We start from the raw sequence: 19,252 nt of genomic DNA on the forward strand, positions 1-19,252 counted from the left end.
TGAACCCTAACGAATATAAATAATTTAAAAAGTAAAACATGTTTCCCTTTTCATTTAGAAGGTTTTTATGGATTTAATACCTTTGGAGTACTTTTTGTGAGTTGCAGAACGTAAACATTGCATTAAGAGTAAAACCCTGCAAAAGAAAATGAAGTGACAGTGGGATACAGGAACGAACGTGATGTATATATTTTTTTTTTATAAAAGACCTTATACAAGGATTTATCTAGACTGGCTTGCTGTCCTTTAGAAAGACAAAAATTTAGATCATTTTTCAATACAAAAACTCCTTTTTCAGCATCCTTTTTTACTTAGATTGTGTTTTGGATAACGACCATTAGGAAAAAGAAAAATTCTTTCTAAAAATAGTAACAGGTTTTCGTTAAAACGATTCAGAAAAATCTACCTCTGTTCATTCCACTCTCTTTAGTTGTACTTTCGTCGATTTATTAAATTTCGTTGTCCCTATCCAATTGTTACAAATTATCTCACTTCATTATAGAAATAACATCAAAGCGTTATTGCGTAATTCTGTTCAAATAATAACTGAACAATTAATTTTTTGGGTTTTTATGATTTTGTTAAAGATAGATTTAATTAATAAACAGCACATTATAAGCATGTTATAAATATAAACAAAAATATACTGCTTCCTTTTAATAGGTAGATATTAAAAATGTAAATATTTACATGAATTACTTAACCGAATGTAGTTGTTACACATTATGTTTCTGAAAGAAGACGTTATAAATAGCCGTTAGTAATTATCGAAATCCACAAATTTGTCAACACAAAACACCTGTCGTTCCCCTTTAGAATAATTAAGCAGGTTAAGCAAACTTTAGAAGAAACCGATCGTCTAAAATATAATTACGAAGTACGTTAAAATTTCAACCTCATGAAGCTATTTTGTACTTTTTTCCAAAGCGTTGCTACATTTCATTTGACGCAATTAATGCAGGAGTAAAAAAAGCTTACGGAAAATTCTACCTGTCATTTAAGACAAACATTGAACTTATGACACGGTAACAGGAACTGAGAGTGAAATGTTAAGAATTAAATTAAACACATTTTGAATGTAATGTTAAGTTAATATTTAAAAGAATTGATATTTTTCGGACCAGTAGGCACCGATCAAACCAGGATCAGGATCTACCACACCCAGAAACCACAATTTCTATATATAAAGTATAGATACCACGTGACCCGAAATTAGGGAGGATCTTAAAAATACTACGTCTGGTCACAGGGGCAGGGGACTTAGGTTTGCATCTCATAGTCAATATCCTCTGAGGAAATTTCACGTTTTTCAAAGCTTTATGTTCAAAACTTTCTGTTTGCAAAATATGATTTAGAACCATATTTATGAATTATTACGAGAAAACTAGAAGGAGGAGGGAGGATCTAGGTATATACTATGGGTGGTAACTGATGGGGGAAAATTGTAAAAAAATGACTCGCGTAGTGTGGGTACGTTTCCTTAACATACAGTCCTTCAACATTTCAACGTATGATTATGGTTTTATTAAAGTTATTGAATGGAAAATCATAGATTAATTTACGCCATAATAGATTTATACTGATTCAATTTAGGAATTTGAGTATATCTGTGGCGGGAAATCACAAAGGATTAGCTATAATAATTAGCTGCAGGCCTCCGTGTATACATAAGTACATCGCCGCCGAAGAAGAAGGATTTATTTCACACGAATGCGGTTTAATTCCAAGAAATGTTGAAATTGTTTATAGGAGTTTAAAACGAGATGAAAACGAGACGACTTCTGGGCCCCATCAAAGTAACAAAATACCGGTTCCGCACTTAATTAACTTTCAGGAAAGCTATGGCGATATCGCGTTCATTAATTTTCTTAAACGCGTACAGATTGACTATAAAGAGAGAAATACGACTCTAATATCTGCTTTCGAAAACATTCCGAGATGAAAATTTACGCAGTTCCGTTCAACAAAAGAAAATTGTAGCTGTCTGAGGTTTCAATATCGCCTTTTCAAGCGGAGCGAACTCGCTCGGTAAGTACATAACGAAAGTTTACCCTAATTTTGAACGAAACGAACTTACTTTCAGCCACCTTTAGGGGTAAACAATGCGTCTAAGCCCGAATGTGTTATTAATTGCGAGGAACACAATTTTTAATCGATCAATAAATACAAAAGCAGGAAACTAGGAGTCAATAGCACACAACATTAACAACACGTCCGGTGGCGGTAAAAGTGGCTTCTGTTTACCATGTTATAATTTAATCAAAGGTAAATGTTACCCTTAATAAAGTCATCATAATAATCTTTTCGGAAAACGGCATTGGGCTACGATTAAATCACTCTCTTGAAATATAATTGTAATCAAGATTTCACAAATTATATTAAAAAAAGTTTTATCATAATCATATTGTAAACTTGTAATACAAACTATAAAATTTTAATACTGTGTCATTAAATGATAAAATGTAAAAGTGATGTGGAAATTTATCAAATCAAGAACGAAAGAGAGATAGAAAAAGAGCTTCCTATCTTTTTTGTTTTCTAATTCGTTATTTTAACAATAATTAGAGTATTCAGTGTCTACGTAATATTTGTTAAAAGCAAAAAAGATTTAATTAAAAAAGGATTCTTCGACTACATTTTTTCGTCGACTAATTATGTATTACATTTTAATTCATGCAGAAATTTTTTCGCAGTTTGGTCGAAGTTATGAAGGAATGAGCAGAGAAGAATTTAGACGACAAAAATTTTAATAGCCAAGGGCTCAAAATAGCATCAAATTAAACTGGCTTTAATAATTTCTACGATGGAAAATGAAATTTCCCAACTTTTTACTCAGAATGGCTTCAGGAAATTGACGGTCTTCATACTACAGATACCTATTTAGAGCGGTAAGCTTATAGATAATCAATAAACCATTTACATTCCCATCACACGAAATAAGGCTTGTGGTCCATAACGCTCAAATCTGCTATCAAAACTTTGCCGTAGGCATTTTTTACAATGTATTGCAGATTTTAACGATACACCATATAATATTCAATAAAATTACAAACTGCTACGTAGGTTTTGAATTTGAACGTTAAAAACCACTTGTGTGCTTTTAATAACCTTAACATCAGTGGATACAGGAACGAACGTGATGTATATATTTTTTTTTTATAAAAGACCTTATACAAGGATTTATCTAGACTGGCTTGCTGTCCTNCGACAAAAATTTTAATAGCCAAGGGCTCAAAATAGCATCAAATTAAACTGGCTTTAATAATTTCTACGATGGAAAATGAAATTTCCCAACTTTTTACTCAGAATGGCTTCAGGAAATTGACGGTCTTCATACTACAGATACCTATTTAGATAAATACAGTTACAAAAGAAACAAAAAAAAAAACGAAAAATAGCAATACAAAATTTCTTTTACAAGAAACAACGCTTACTTGCAGTATTTATTAAACCAGAAAGTAAAAGTCAAATAAGTGAAGTGTTTCACGTCAGTGTATTTGAACCCTAACGAATATAAATAATTTAAAAAGTAAAACATGTTTCCCTTTTCATTTAGAAGGTTTTTATGGATTTAATACCTTTGGAGTACTTTTTGTGAGTTGCAGAACGTAAACATTGCATTAAGAGTAAAACCCTGCAAAAGAAAATGAAGTGACAGTGTCGAAAATATTTTTGGATCTGGCTTTTCTTTGAATACACGTCAAATTGTAAATCTATCGAAGAAAAATCGGATAAAGGGGATTTGAAACGAAGTCGTTTGAAGGAAGAAAAAAATTTAACACAGAACTGTTCTTTTGTACGAATATGGTTAGGGATGCAAGATTTTCGTGAAACTGATAGAATAACAGCAGCACAACACAAATGCGTATGATGAAAGGTTCTATAAGAACATGTTCTTCGTATTGAAAGAAAATTACTATTCCGGAAAAGCCGTTAACTGACAAAAGCTAAAATATGTCTTTAAGGAGGATTATTTGTTCAACAGTAGTTTAATCTTACCCAAGGAGATAAAAAGCTAAAAATAATGATAATGTTAAATCCGTATAAGTAGGTATTTATATACTGCAAAATGAACAGTATAACTGGATATAAGATATTAAAAATGTTTTGGAGCTGGACCGTTATTATACTTTAACTGGCAATCAATACTCCAAATTAAAAAAAACAAATATCATATGAAATACATTTTTACACTAATATTAAACATTAACTACTATTAAAAGTTTCTTTAATTATTATTTCATATGATATATATACGTTAGTTCGACGAATCTATGACCTAATAAGTAACGTTTCGTCGGTCTTTCTACTGTCACCTCCAGTGGCTTAGTGATCAAAGCGTAAAACCAAAGGTGTGACAACAGCAACAATTTTCCTCATTAATTTGAGGTAATTTGTAGTCTATAAAAATTTTCCCATTAATAAAAAAGAAGCAAACCGAAATCGTAATCGTTTTATTTTGATAGCGAACACCTAACAATTACGAACATATTAAAGATGTTTACAAGTAGAAAAGCGAATCATTTGGGTACTAAATTAATTATTGATGATGGATGAAGCACGATTAAAATCTGTTATGGAAGAGTAGTCTTTACAAGAAATATTAATTAATTATTTGCCTATTTGCATTACAGACTTTTGGACGTTTTCTTTGGGATATGCATTGCGGCGTGGGCTTTTAGAAGCGTCTGCTTAATTAATATTTAGCTAACATTTGCATGTTTAAAGCTTTTAATCATCGTCTCGACCAAAGCATAATTAATATAAAGCGGAAAAATAAACGGCAATGGAGTATGAAATAAGGGCGGGCAAAACACAATTTATACGTAATCGAGGTTATTGATTACTACGGGACACCCAATTGTTATTTTAGCAGAATCAAAAGAAATTTTAAAAAATTTGATACTTATTAAAACTCCACAATACACTTAAGCTAATAAAATAGTTATACTCTCCACGATAACTGTACAATCTCCAGGGAAAGAATTAATAATATGTAAAAAACAGAGTGTTACAGGCGAATTCTGAGGATACCGTGGATAGAGAAGTGTAATGTTCGTGGGTTTAGCAAATTAACTTTTAAGACTAACAACGACAAAAGCTATTTATTTACACTAATTATTAGCAAAGGACTTTAAAACACTATTAACTTATTACTAAACTTAGGTAATTATTCTATTTATTTACACTACTGTTACTATTCACAGTTCTATTTATTTCACTTCTATCAGTGTCTATTTATCTCTTGATTCACCTCTGCAACGGTCAATTTATTTCTACTCGTCTCTTCCTTTTTATACTCCCTTGCCTCCTTTCGGCAACGTTCTCCAACCGTCCAGAGAAGTCTCGTTTTCTTTGAACGGTTTAATTGCTTTCCCGGAACGCAGGTACTACACACACGTTTACAGATACGGCGCACATGAAGAAAAGCGCCCGCGGCTAGTCGGCGAATCGATAAGCCGCTCACACACATGTATGCCCTATCGCACACAATCACGCTCGTGGTCGCTACAGAAGGTTAGAAATGAAGAGGTATTAAAATAAGTAAGAGAACAGAGGACTCTATGGAAGTTAATAAGAAATAGATGAGTTAGATTAGTAGCATGGAGGTCTAGTTAGAGACATACTAAGGGCAGAAACGGAAGTTAGGAGGAGTAGAGGTAGACCTAGATTAGATTATTGTTCGTAAATAGTTAAGAATGTGGGTTGTTCTAGTTTTAGGGAAATGCGAAGATTAGCGCAAGATATGAAAGAGTCGAGGTGCGTGTCCAACCAGTTTTAGGACTGACGACCTTATGATGATGATGATAAAGAACAGAGAGACAGATAATTCAAGATGGAAAAAGCGCTAGAGGCATATAAAATAAAGAATAGAGCAGAGTCGGAACAATTTTTACAAAAAACGATGGTTTAATTTGGAAATTCGTTGTTTGAAGGTATAAGTAAGTCATGAATGGTGGACACTGCGGAAATTTAGGAAGATGTTAAAAATTAGAAATGAAGAGGTATTACAATAAGAAATAGGCGAGATACGTTGGTACAAAGGCTAGTTGGAGACATATTTTAAAAGCAAGGAGTGAAAAGGGTAGAGATTACTGTTACTATTCAAATGTGTCGCTTTTGAAGTATCAAGAGTCTAGCTTAATACATTCGCATAAACGTGAAATACACATAATTTGAAAGCAAATTGGTCGAACGCGATGACATCTTTTGAAGAGTCGTTTCCCGTTGTCGTTGTTCTGTTTGATTCCAATTACAACGTCGTTCTCGTTGTTCTTCCAAAATCCACTTCAAATATTGGAATATCAGTGCAACAAACTCACAACTAAAATTCACGAACTGTTTGCATACAAAATTGGCTGATAGCCTCAACAAATCCAACATTTGCATCTGCAGCTACAGCTGTCGAACCTCCGAAGCGTCGAAGAATTTCAAAGTCATGCGACACTAATTAATTCTAGAGGAAGTTAGTTATTGACGGAAGGGTGAGCATTATGGCAGAGTTTCTGCAATTTCACCAAAATATCTAGCAGAATCTTTAAGTTTTACCTCTATAACTGGATTTAAATCAGAGATATATTAAAACGTACGTAAATTCAGTTTTAATGTGTAAAAATTTTGTGATTAGAAAATCAATTCCATTCTTGACACGCACTGATGTCAATAATGCTTTATTCAGTCCTCTAGAAGGAATACTTTTTACAAGAGGCTTCATATTTTTATTTTATGAAAAACAGTTAATATTTCAATAAAGGTAATAAATAAGCTACCCCACATTCTCCTTAATACTCCAATTTATGATGATTTGTATTTATTGCGAGTTATTTCACTTTCTGCCAAGAATATTGGACCAAAATGAGGTAGAAAGATTCCAATTTTTCGTAACTGTAATCGGGGCATACGTCATGGGATTACTGATAGAAGCATCCTAAATCTCATGGAAATAATAATTATTTACGACATCCCCAATTCTGATAAGCCCCAAGTGGATTGGCAGTTCGAAACCTTGAAGATATAATCCCAGTCAGCAATTTCTTGTACAAGCAGTTATCAAAATTGATCACTCAATACAGCAAGCGTTCTATTTTCAAGGAGAATTGTCATATATTTTTAACCCTCAACTGAGCATTTATTTATTTATTGATTTAAATCGATATGGAAAACAGAATAACAGTATTTGTTAAGTACAAAAGTTAAGTATATCTCGTTTTTGAATCAAAGCTTCCGGAGATGTAAAAAGTTACAATTAAAAATGTATAACAAAATAAATAAAAATTATATAATATTTTAATATTTAACATGTTTTTCATCCAAGATTTCTTGAAACCAAGAGAATATCAAGATCGCGTATAAAAAAATAATACAAGAACAGTTAAGATACGACTCTAATTTTCATTATTTTTCTATAACAAGGAAGATATTTGGAAAGCGTATTGCCTCTTCTTGCGCAGCAGCACATCCACCCTTAGAAATCTTGTTTCCAAAAGACTGAAGTAATTTTCTAAGTTGCCTAAAGTTTCTCATCGAAACGGAACTTTAACACCAATTCATCATTTAATTAGAAACTTTTCGGTACATTACATTTGCGACTTTTGCTGTTAATTATCCTTCGACTGTCTTTTAAGCGACAACTCCAAGTAACGCTTAACCTTTTATGGCGTTAACAGCTTGCTCCAGTTCGACAAAGAAAACCGTTCATCTGCAACCATTCCACACACAGTATCTATTCGAGAAGTTGTTTAAATTAAATATACTTAACACGGAAAGGGGTGACACTAATCTGTCAGTATTAATACAAAGATTATCATTCAATAAAAGTCAGAATATAATCAAAAATATTATTAATCCAACTAGTTTTTCCCCCCTATCAGTCACTGTGAGCTCGAAACTGTTAGTACCATTGCTTCGAGTGGTCGAAATTCACTTTTGTGAACAATTTGTTTTATCATTTTCTTAAAAATTATTTGAAAAATTAAATTTAAAGGAATTGTTTGTAAATAGGTTTGCAACACATCGTACACTTCAGCATAAGAAATTGCTGATACTAACTACGTAATGCTATTTTGCCCTGTGCTGACATAATATTAACAACGGAGTTTTTCAGTAACTTGTTAATAAATGCCTTACCGCAATCAAAGAAGATGAAAGACTTCCTTTGTTAGTCGAACCGAAATGTTCGATAACCTGCCAATTGCTTTTCTTCACAACCTCCGGTACAGGACTATTGGTAGAAGTCGACGGCATTGATGGCGGTGACGTGAGATTCACTTGTTCAGGATGCATATGAGGATAATGTCTGAGACTTGTCCAACGCCTGCTACCTCCCGATTGGGATCGAGTGTCCTAGAAAAAAGGAGAAGTAGGTTTAGTCGACGTTAATCGAAAAACAACAAAAGCAGACTTCTTCCCGAAAAACTGTTCGGTGATTGAGGACTACTCCTCTGTAGCCAAAGGACGAAAACCAGAATAAGAATAAACAAAATCCAGGCTTAACACAAAAAATAAATTGAAAAGTGAATATATCAAAAGGACAAGCGTTTGTCTGGCTTTATTTTCAATTCTTTTTTAGTAAAGTCGAATGTTTGTGTGTAATATTTGCTCTAATAGTAGCTCTTGCATACTGAAGATCCTTATAAGCTAGACGTCGAAATCTATTAATAAGGGCTTTATAAAAAATTAAACCCTAAAGCACGGTTGTGTCCTAGAAAAATATATTTACGTTTGACGTAGATGTATAAAACTGCCAAAAACGGAAGAAAGCAAACCTATATTTGGATTTACTGATAAAATAATCACTTCTTAATATAGTATACGTTTCAGTTATTCCTCTGAAAATATAACGAAAAAAAAAACAGAAAACAAAATGCGTGAAGAGTATCGACTTTTCCAGCATAAACATATGTCAAAACAAAATGTCCATTCTCCACGATATTCAGTAAATTACGATCGGACTATCTGTCTGTTGTTTACATGCAGCACATCAAAAAAAATATTAAGACAATAATTTACTGAAGCAACTTTTGGACCCGAGCCAACTTGGATTTTCTGACTTTTAGCTCTACAGTATCGATTGTATTCGAGTTCTAGTTCTGCGGTTTTAGTATTACAAGTAGTCAATGAAAGGAAATTGTTTACTCACATACTTGTGCTTCATACTCTACTAAATTAACGACACATTTTCATGCCACAACCCACTTGTGTACTGTATTTTAGTTAGGATTCTATAAGAGGCAATTCAAAACTTAATGGTGAACGTTTTACAAACTAATTTACCTCTGCATCTTCTACATCAGCTTGAAAGATTTTCATAACCTAATCATCATCAGTCCTAAGACTGGTTGGACATGAACCTCCACTCTTTCCTATCCTGAGCTAAACTTCGCATTTCCCTAAAACTAGAACAATACACATCCTTAACTATTTGCGAACAGTAATCTAATCTAGGTCTACCTCTACCCCTCCTAACTTCTGTTTCTGCCTCTAATATGTCTTCATGCCTGAGAAGGTGTCCTACCAACCTATCTCGCCTATTTTTTATTGACTTCCATAGAGTCCTCTGTTCTCCTATTCTTTCCAGTACCTCTTCATTTCTAACCTTTTCTACCCACGTTATCCTCATCATCCGCCTACAACACCACATTTCGAACGCTACTAACCTTTTCTTTTCCGCCGCTCCCACTGTCCATGTTTCACACCCGTACAACGCCGTGCTCCAAACATACACCTTTAACAACCTTTTTCGAATTTCTAAATTAACCGTTCGCGAGCATAGAAGTGACTTCTTTTTATTAAAGGCGACACGACCCTGCGCTATCCTCTGCTTTATATCCCTACTACTCCTTCCATCCTCATTTATCTGACTTCCTAGGTATCTAAAATCAGCCACTTCTTCTAATTTTTCGTCTCCTATCTTTATATTCGCTCTTTCCCTACTTTTTCTTCCCTTGCATACCAGTATTTTAGTTTTACTTTTATTTATTTTCATGCAGTACTGATCTATCTAATACCATTCATTTAATTTGCAATGAGCAATTACAATTTATAAATATCAATTTTATAGATCCAACAGTGTAACCTTATTATTGTCGAATTCTCTGAAGGATTCTTCATTCTTCTCAAGAATACCGAAACTTCTATTGTTATGCGGCAAATATGTGTCACTCAGGGTACGGTCCGCGCTTTTAATACAAACTTTATCCACCATCGATAGATCCCTATCTGCGGGAATATTCAAGATGTGTCCAGAATTAATATATTGATTAACTACCTACATATTGCAAAGAAGGTGTTTAACGTATTTTCCTTTATTGAATCGTGTTTGACACCCTTCCGTTTAAATTACTAACTTCAGTTAATAAGTCAAGGATTTTCATTAGGTACATCCCACGTGTCTCGTTGTCTGTTCTCTTACAGACGGTGCAAGCAGGTGTTTGTTAAGCAGACTGATTAAGATCGAACTTCCCGCCTTTGCCCGCATTCAATTAAGGTCAAATACGACTTCATTTAATCAGTCAAGCAAAATAACAATAGAAGCGTCGCAATATTACACCGCTTTATCGTCGACAGTACGTCTGCCGAATAAAAAGCTGGCCAAACAGTCTAACCGCGCGGTAGTCCCCAAATTAAGTATTTACAAAAGCATATTGAAAACTTAATTAATAGGATAGGCAGTTCAGAAAATACTACTTCCAAATGTTTGAGCTCCCTGACAGTTTAATCCAAATCAATTCTAGATTGTTGTTTTGGTCCCAATTATCCTAAAAGGATCAAGTTCAGAACTCTCTCTAGAATATTAAGAGGGCTCTTCTACAAGTGTCTTAATGAACTCAGAAGGAAGAACGATAATGCAGTCAATAACTTAGTGTTGCTAAAAGCCTCTAAAGCTGTTGTTACGAACACAGATATAAGCAACTTTCAACAACACCAAAAGGCAAAATCGCTAAAGCTATAAAACTCTAAAGTTCAGCATTTCACTTTACGTACATATGCCTTTTATTTGATACGTGTTTGGTACAACCCACAACCACATAACTACGATACTCGTGAAAAGCTCGTCTACAAGAACTTGAAGCTTTTCGCGCAATTTCAGAAAAGTACATGTACTTTTATGGCGTACGTTTTAATCACGCACGCATAAACCGTGCTACCGATCGTTCCGCTTTCGTTTTTTAATGACCTTAGAATCCCGAGACCTTTAACTCGATAAAAGGTATGTATATATTCCATACCTATATAGATTTTAAACGAATGTTACGAAGTTATAGCTTTGTTTTATTTCATCCTTGCTAAGGACTATTGCTGTCGAAATTAATAATGGATCATGAATTGTGACACGGTATTTTTGATTTGAGGTAACTATCAGGAAACTAGAATCCTATTGGAAAGAAATTAGTTTCTGTCATATATCTAATACCTACTTCTAATGGTACCAACAGACGGAAAGTCATTAGAAAACGGGACGTTCAAATATTGCTGAAGCCTTGTGTTTTCAGCATATTTATTAATGTTAAATGCAACGGCATTTGCAGGTTGATCGTAGAAAATCCGAAAATGCTATCGATTCCAAAGCCTCTAGTTGGCACCTTTCCAGTTGTCTGCGCTAAATGGGATATTCTGCATGACGAACCGCATAGAACTTCTCTTTTGAGGGTTCCTTTGATGGAATACTTTCCTGCTTCCGACACAAAACCTTACTCTCTGTAAATAACGCCTAATTGGACAAGTACCAAATGGAACAGTTACTATTTCTACGTACGGATGGACGATTTTCAACGGTACAGCAATTAACCTTTGGCTTCTTAAATAATACCAAAATTAGAACGACTACAGATTTACTTCAGGTGTCTGTTATACTTAACAATTAATTATAATCTGCCGACGGCGATGATTACAAATTCTGTTTATTGTAATAGCAAAAGTCAATTTTTATTTTTTTTTCGTTACAGTAGAAGTTTATACATACAAAATTGCTCTCAAATTGGAGGTAATTTTGATTGAAAGTGAAAAAAGCTAACAATTGAAAATCGGTCAAAAACATCAAGTGTCGAAATAAATGTTTTCAAAATTCTTGACCGACTTTCAAGAACTCTTATTTGACTAAAAGTTTGGGGGGCTAATTAATTTTCTTTATATACCTGAAAATCGACTGCATCGAGAAAGAAATCGAAGAAAGAATATGAAAAATAGTAACCGATTTTTTACAATTCTTTCGAAAAGCACTTGCTGTATAGCAAGTTGATATTCTTAATCAGAAAGAACCTTCTCAAACATTATTAAATGTTAAATGACCCTTCAACTTCCTAATTACGTAAAGGATCATGTTTGATATAAAGCCCAACGTGCAGATGACTGTAAACTGCAAAATGTAGACACCGTTTAGAAACAAAAGGACAATATTTATTTATCGGTAGGTAGCTACCACCGTTGATGACTGCTTAACATTTACTTTGAGTAAACATTGCACTGCATTCGGCATTTAGTTTATGAGAAGAAAAGACAATAATATCCATGTGATTATTTGTGCAACATGGTATATAGAAGTTATTTCAGCTACTAAAAATAAGTCAATATTAAAGCACTACATTCTTAATTGCTGTGATTACAAAAGCGTTAAATAAAGAACACTGAATCCCGTTGTGTTTTGTAATTAATTTTACTATTCACTAGAAATGGCTAAATGAAACTAGGATAACTAAATATCAAGAAAGTGACAGCATGTCGCCCTCTATTGATATTTGCTGGTAACTGTAATGTTTAGCCACATTATTTAAGGAGTACATACTTTCCAGAAAAACGCTTAATAAAACTTCAATCTATTAAAAAATAAAAGTAAGGGCTTCTCCCAATCGTTTCAATAAAATCACAAACAGTAATGTTGTGTTTAATTTAAATCACTGTCGTAATAGAAAATTAAAAATTAAATTGTTTAAAACTTTTATTTCGGAAAACTTCCAAGATATCAATTTCCATTAAAAACTCAACTTTGCTTCGATTCGAAAAATACGAAGTTTGTGTTTTAGTTAAAACAAAGTACCTTTTGATCTCATTAATATTAATATCAACCACGGGTTTTTAACGCCAAACACTCTTACATTTGGCCCCTTTTTATATAAGGCGTGCTTTTATAGAAAGCTCACCTTCGTTTATAAGCGGATTTGTGACTTTTATGGAAAAAAAAATGACCGAACTAGTATTGATTCCAGTATTCGTCGACCTTCTCGAAATCGACGCTTAAAAAATATTAGGCTTCCGTCCGATTTTAGAATTAAACAAAAAGGAAAAGCTTTGGTTTCTACATTTTGTTTCTTTGATTCTGTAATAGATCTACTCGATATACTCAAATAATGTTTAGAATTTTGAGAAATATTACAAAATATTTTCTTCATGTTGTAGATAATTCCAACAAACTGCTACTTTCAATCAAAACAAAATAGAATGGCATTTATAATCAGGAAAAAAAAACGTGCGTTCGTTGATGTTAGATGATTTATGTTTATAACTTATTTAAAGCCAGCGAGTGGTGGTAAATCTCGCTTTGAAATTTTCAATTTTCTCGTTTCAATGCGCGCAGTTTATAAACGAGCGAATTCGTAGCATGTCTGTGTTCTTTGCTCGTACAGCACGCGGTGGGCCACGAATTTCCAAGTCGGAAAAATATTGTGGAGGAGACAGGAAAAACGAGTAAATCTCAATTCTACTTTCTCAGTCCAAAACAGAGTTTTCTCCACCATTATAATTTTCATTTCTCTCTCTCTCTATATATATATTACCATGCATACATATGTAGTTAACGTTTAAACAAAATTAATTACATTTTAAATATTCATCTTATTTCGAAGGAAAACGCACAAATATTAAATGCAGTTAATACAGTTGATATATTAGATGTTCCCATAATGCTTTGCTCCATAAATCTTTCTCGACGATCTTACTGAAAACATCCCTTTATATGAACGGTGCCACAACGAATTTTTTCGACTTTTTAATTTTTCTCATCAAAATAACACATATATCTTTCATTTGACAATAATAAATACATACATACACTAATACCTACATGGTACCCGTTAAATATTCGTTTTCAAAAACTAGAAACTTTTCAAGCAAAAATTTTTCGAAAATGCATGTAAGTATTTTCTGTAAAGTCAATACAAAAAGGACTGAGGAAATACAATCAGGGAGCCCTTACATTAAAATTATGAAAGTTTTTTGTTAAATCCTTTGCCATTAATAAAAGAAAATTGCGTCTGTTTTGACTCAGTAAGTTTTCGCAATTTGTCTTACCTCAGACAAAATAGTTGAAAATACCGATTTTTCCTTCGTATTTACCGATGTATATGAGTTGAACGAAAATAAATGTTTACAGGATTGACAAGGAGATGGTTTGCTACATCTCCATTATGTATAGTTGAAGAGTGGTTTGTGATACCATCCAGTCGCAGTTCTCAGACAATAAATCATAAAAATGATATACAACACATCAGAAAATAAGTATAAGATATTCAAATAGACGCATGAAAAGATCCAATCCCAAACAAAACCGTTTTTACATTATCTAAAGGCATTTTAGAAAATAAGTTTCTTTCTTTTTTATCAACACATTCAAGAGAAACTGCGATAATCAACTTTTTCTTAGGTCCCTGTACAATTTAAAACGTTATAGACGAAGCCATAAATTATTCAAAGCTCAAGACTTTCAAATGTTATTACGAAGGAAACTTTTTAAAATAATTTAAAACTCGATATAAAACTTTCCGTCAAAAAAGCGGGGAATTGTAACAACAACGTTAAAGCATTTAAACTAGAAAAATTATAGTTATCATTAAACTAACTATACTTAGCAGTTTGTTTAAACAAATGTTAATACATTGGTTACTTCATTGACGTTTCATTTAGCAAAATATTAGTTCCACAATTCTACAAAACTCCATGTAGGAACTGCCAGAGTTGACGATTTGGTGAACTTTGGCCACCATGGGATTGCCCAAGTTTGACTAAACGGAGTTCATGGGCCACCATTGATTATAACTTTGGCAAAAGGTTATTGGTTGCGCAAGGTCAACTCTTTCTGATTCATTATTGTTCCAAGATTGTATGCCAAACCAGGCCTGATATTATCATTCGATAGTTGAACCATATTTGGCTCAGAATTGTTATTCAACTTTGTCCCAAACCTCATAACTGGCAAACCAACTTTAGCACACACCTAACCCAATCGTACTTTTCTGTTTGGGACATCGCTATTATCAATTATACAAAACACGTTGCAAATGTTTGTCGAAAAACGTCTTTCAGTCAATCTATAGAATGTTGAATGTTACCTCTACTGTGATTGATTCGCTGACTGTATACTACGTTTTAGAATCTTTAACGTTACAAAGGGATGACCTTTGTTTAAAATCGATAAGACCACACGTTTATTTATTTCCCGGCCGAACATAAATCAAAGTGTGTAATACAAAAGAATTACGAGAAGATTCGGGAGATAATTTGATGTTCCCCCAAAAATTCTCGAAAGCATTCGACAACAGTATAGGTACCTACAAATAATTAGCAGGTAAACAGTCGAAGACAGTCAATTGCAGGCAGTGATATAAATAATATAACCGAAAGGTCAACCTTTAATAGACCAGTAGATAAATACCTAAACAGTATAATATTTGGACATAAGACATAAAGAATGCGAATGCAATGTAACACAGTTACATAGTGTGGAACAAATAAAATAAATTAGTGCAAATTTACTGTTGTTAAGTAAAATAAAATTACTTGTGTAAAATGCGTTCAAACAGATGAAACTATACTAGGAAATTCGTTACAGTATCATGTAAAACGATAAGAAATTGTAATTTCTGTAAAAATACTTGTTAGATTAATTCAAAATAATTAAACCAATTTTAGGAAAGATCTTTCAATTCAACTTTATATTGACCTCTTTCAAAAAAATTTTCGTCTCACCCGGCGTTATAACAAATGCAAAGAAGTGTAATTTTTGAATCTTATAATCTCATTCGCAGAATTTTCAAAATCAAAAAGAAAACTCAGACTTTCTTCGTAATAAGATTAAAATTATCGTCGGACGAGGGAACCTGTAACTGTATAGCTGCTAATAATAAAATTAAGACAACCGAGATGGTGGAAACGTGATGGTTATTGAATTTTTTCGGCTACAAATTTAATTTGCACCAGCAGAAACATAACTTCGTAAATGAGGGGCAACCCTAGGGTCTGGTTCATCGGTAACGCTTCGACTCGTTTAATAATTCTCTTTAAATATAAAACTGTCCCCACAGCTATAAATATACTTGTGAAATCGATACTTTCAAACGCATACATCTAGTCCTTTTTGATGAATTTTACAAAAAAAACACGGACCGACAAACGACCTGTGCCGTAGGCAATCACTCTGTACTTTTACATGGGCACAGATACGTGAATCTAAAGAAAATTAAAAACAAACAAAATTGCAATCTATTTTCAGGCGAGCATGCAACAGAATTGTTTATTAAAAAAAATTACCAAATGCTCAATTATGTTTAAATTGATTTGTATCATTTATGTGTAATATGCATGTAAGTACTTGTAATTATACTTAAAAACACATCAACTAACAAACGTCGGATAGAAACTAGCGTCCAGTTCAGTAAGCATGTAAGACAAAACTTCTTTTAATCTTAGCAATTCTCAACGTTAATGATATAATTAAACTCTAGAAAGATCATTAACTAATTGTAATTATAAAATTACATTATTAAATTTTTGTGATATTCATTAGGTGGTTTAAAGATTAATTAGTACTTACCAACCCTCTTCTGCGGCTATCTCGGAGGCTGAACCTTCGTTTCCAATCTTTCTTTGGGAGACCCGCTGTGGCGGTTGACTTCAGCATTGATATCGCTTATGATGACCGCGTTCTGGGTCTCAATTTGTCAAACCGTTCATGATTTATACGTTTCCCGAAGTGATGACGACATCATTTTCGGTTTAATGACCCAATCTGAAAATGAGAGAAAAATACAGCTTCTATCAACTTTTGAAAGAAGAACTGGGGCATCTTATCTATGAAAGAAACTGACTGACTGATACATCAACGCACAGGCCAAACCCGTGGGCTTAGAGACTTAAAATTTTGCACTGACCTTCCTTATAAATCTCTAGAGCAGCGGTCGGGGAACTTTTTTAATCATTACCCCAAAATATTTTTGTGTAAGAGCAAAGAAAAACGAAATCGCCTCTTTTTAGCATCTTTCATATTATAGCCCCCATGATAATTTTGAAAAGAAAACAATAACTAAAAATTTAATTTAGGCATCATTTATNCAAAATAACACCCCTAAAGTTGTAATTCTCTCTCTTTGTGCCACCACTGCACAATAACGTAATTAAATTTAATCTTACATATGCTCATCACAGCTTATATTTCACCTAGTTTGCAGAAATTTGGTTTCAAAATTCTCATATTTCAGCATTTAGTAATAGGACATAGAGAAGCAAGATACCAAATGATGATTATTACGAAAATTAATTATTGAGAAAATGAGACGCAGCACAAAGTTTCACCTTGCTCTATTATTTAATTATAATTACATTTAATGAACGGTAGGTTTCAAAGGCAGCTCTCGACTTCCTTAAATAACCCAGGGATCTTATATCAGTAATGTACCTATGTACCTACAAGACCAAAGGTAGAAGTCAAGGACACCACAAAAGTTGAATTTAATAAAAGTAAATCAAAAGAGTAAGTACGTAATAATTGTTCTCTTCCTGTACCTTTGGCGCCAGAATTCAAAGATAATCTAATAACGAGAATTATGCGTGTGATGTTTTAATAACTGTCTCATACACTACAGGTGGAAAATATATTTAACTAACCACGTAAAATGCTAAGAATTATCTCTTCCACAAGGCAATAACATTTCGGTTAAAATATTGGTATACACTCGTCAAAAGTTTTACAGTAGACTGGAACCCTATTGTTTCACACAGTGTGGAGGTCTATTTGAGCCCCTTTAAAAGTAATTTTTAAGGAGCTTTTGTATTATATTATTTTTATTAAAGGCATAATTTATTTTGCTTACGAAATTTTCTGACTTATTTCGTTTACTAGAGAATAGAAGTTTATATTTCGTTAGGATTCTATAAGAGGCAATTCAAAACTTAATGGTGAACGTTTTACAAACTAATTTATTCTACTCGTCTCTTCCTTTTTATACTCCCTTGCCTCCTTTCGGCAACGTTCTCCAACCGTCCAGAGAAGTCTCGTTTTCTTTGAACGGTTTAATTGCTTTCCCGGAACGCAGGTACTACACACACGTTTACAGATACGGCGCACATGAAGAAAAGCGCCNGGTACATTACGGAACCAAGCATTCTTTGCGTATTATAGTAAAATCAATTTTAAATTCAAACTGTCTAACGTCGTATCTTGCAGGATTCCCCAAGGAACTCCTACCGAAGGAAGTCACTGCTTCTTGCCAATACGTCGAACCACAAAACGAATATTCTCGTTTATTTATTTGACTCTTGAACTTGTTTCTTGTAAAAGAAAACCTCCTCTGACCGCTGCTGACTTGCCAGAAATCGTAAATTTTCCCAGCGTTGTTTATTACCTTGCAGAGATTAATAGTGAACAGAACAAATATATATCTCCACAAATCATTCTTGAAAACTGAAAATACGACCACACCGCTTTTTAAACACTTTTCATAATAACCCAATTTTCATATTTATTTATTCCACTGATTTGTAGGTAGCATGGAAATGAACAATGGAATTTTTGAATAGCTTAGGTACAATAAATCAGTCGGAAAAGAACGTTAGAAAACCGATGAAAATGGAACAGCTCTCCTTAAGCCTCTTCATAAAAAATACTCACTTCCAATTATAAAGAGAACAGACAAAATGATGAAGAAGAGTAATATTGGATACAACACTATTCGAACAACGAATATTCATGAGCGTGCATTATGAACTCAAGATGGTACCCTCAATCAAAATGGGCGACATAAATAAAAAAAGATAAGTCAGGAAAGAAGGAGTAGTAGAGTTATAAGGCAAAGGATAGCGCAGGGTCGAGTCGCCTTCAATAAAAAGAAGTCACTTCTATGTTAGCGAACGGTTAATTTAGAAATTCGAAAAAGGTTGTTAAAGGTGTATGTTTGGAGCACGGCGTTGTACGGGTGTGAAACATGGACAGTGGGAGCGGCGGAAAAGAAAAGGTTAGAAGCGTTCGAAATGTGGTGTTATAGGCGGA

The 19,252-nt window shown here is 33.4% G+C and overlaps 1 protein-coding gene across 1 annotated transcript in view; it reads right to left on the reverse strand.

Annotated features, from left to right (window-relative positions):
* The window catches only part of LOC108732988 (adenylate cyclase type 6), an 89,927-nt gene extending 72,935 nt beyond the window's left edge, over positions 1-16,992 (reverse strand). The window contains exons 1-2 of the mRNA XM_025973597.1: positions 16,802-16,992; positions 8,128-8,343 (exon numbers count right to left, since the gene is read on the reverse strand). Coding sequence (XP_025829382.1) covers positions 8,128-8,343; positions 16,802-16,888 — 303 coding nt within the window. The 5' untranslated portion in view covers positions 16,889-16,992. The remainder of the gene's footprint in view (positions 1-8,127; positions 8,344-16,801) is intronic.
* Positions 16,993-19,252: the final 2,260 nt, after the last annotated feature.

This window comes from Agrilus planipennis, unplaced genomic scaffold, assembly GCF_000699045.2.
Source record: "Agrilus planipennis isolate EAB-ADULT unplaced genomic scaffold, Apla_2.0 scaffold51, whole genome shotgun sequence".
Taxonomy (NCBI): Eukaryota; Metazoa; Arthropoda; class Insecta; order Coleoptera; family Buprestidae; genus Agrilus; species Agrilus planipennis.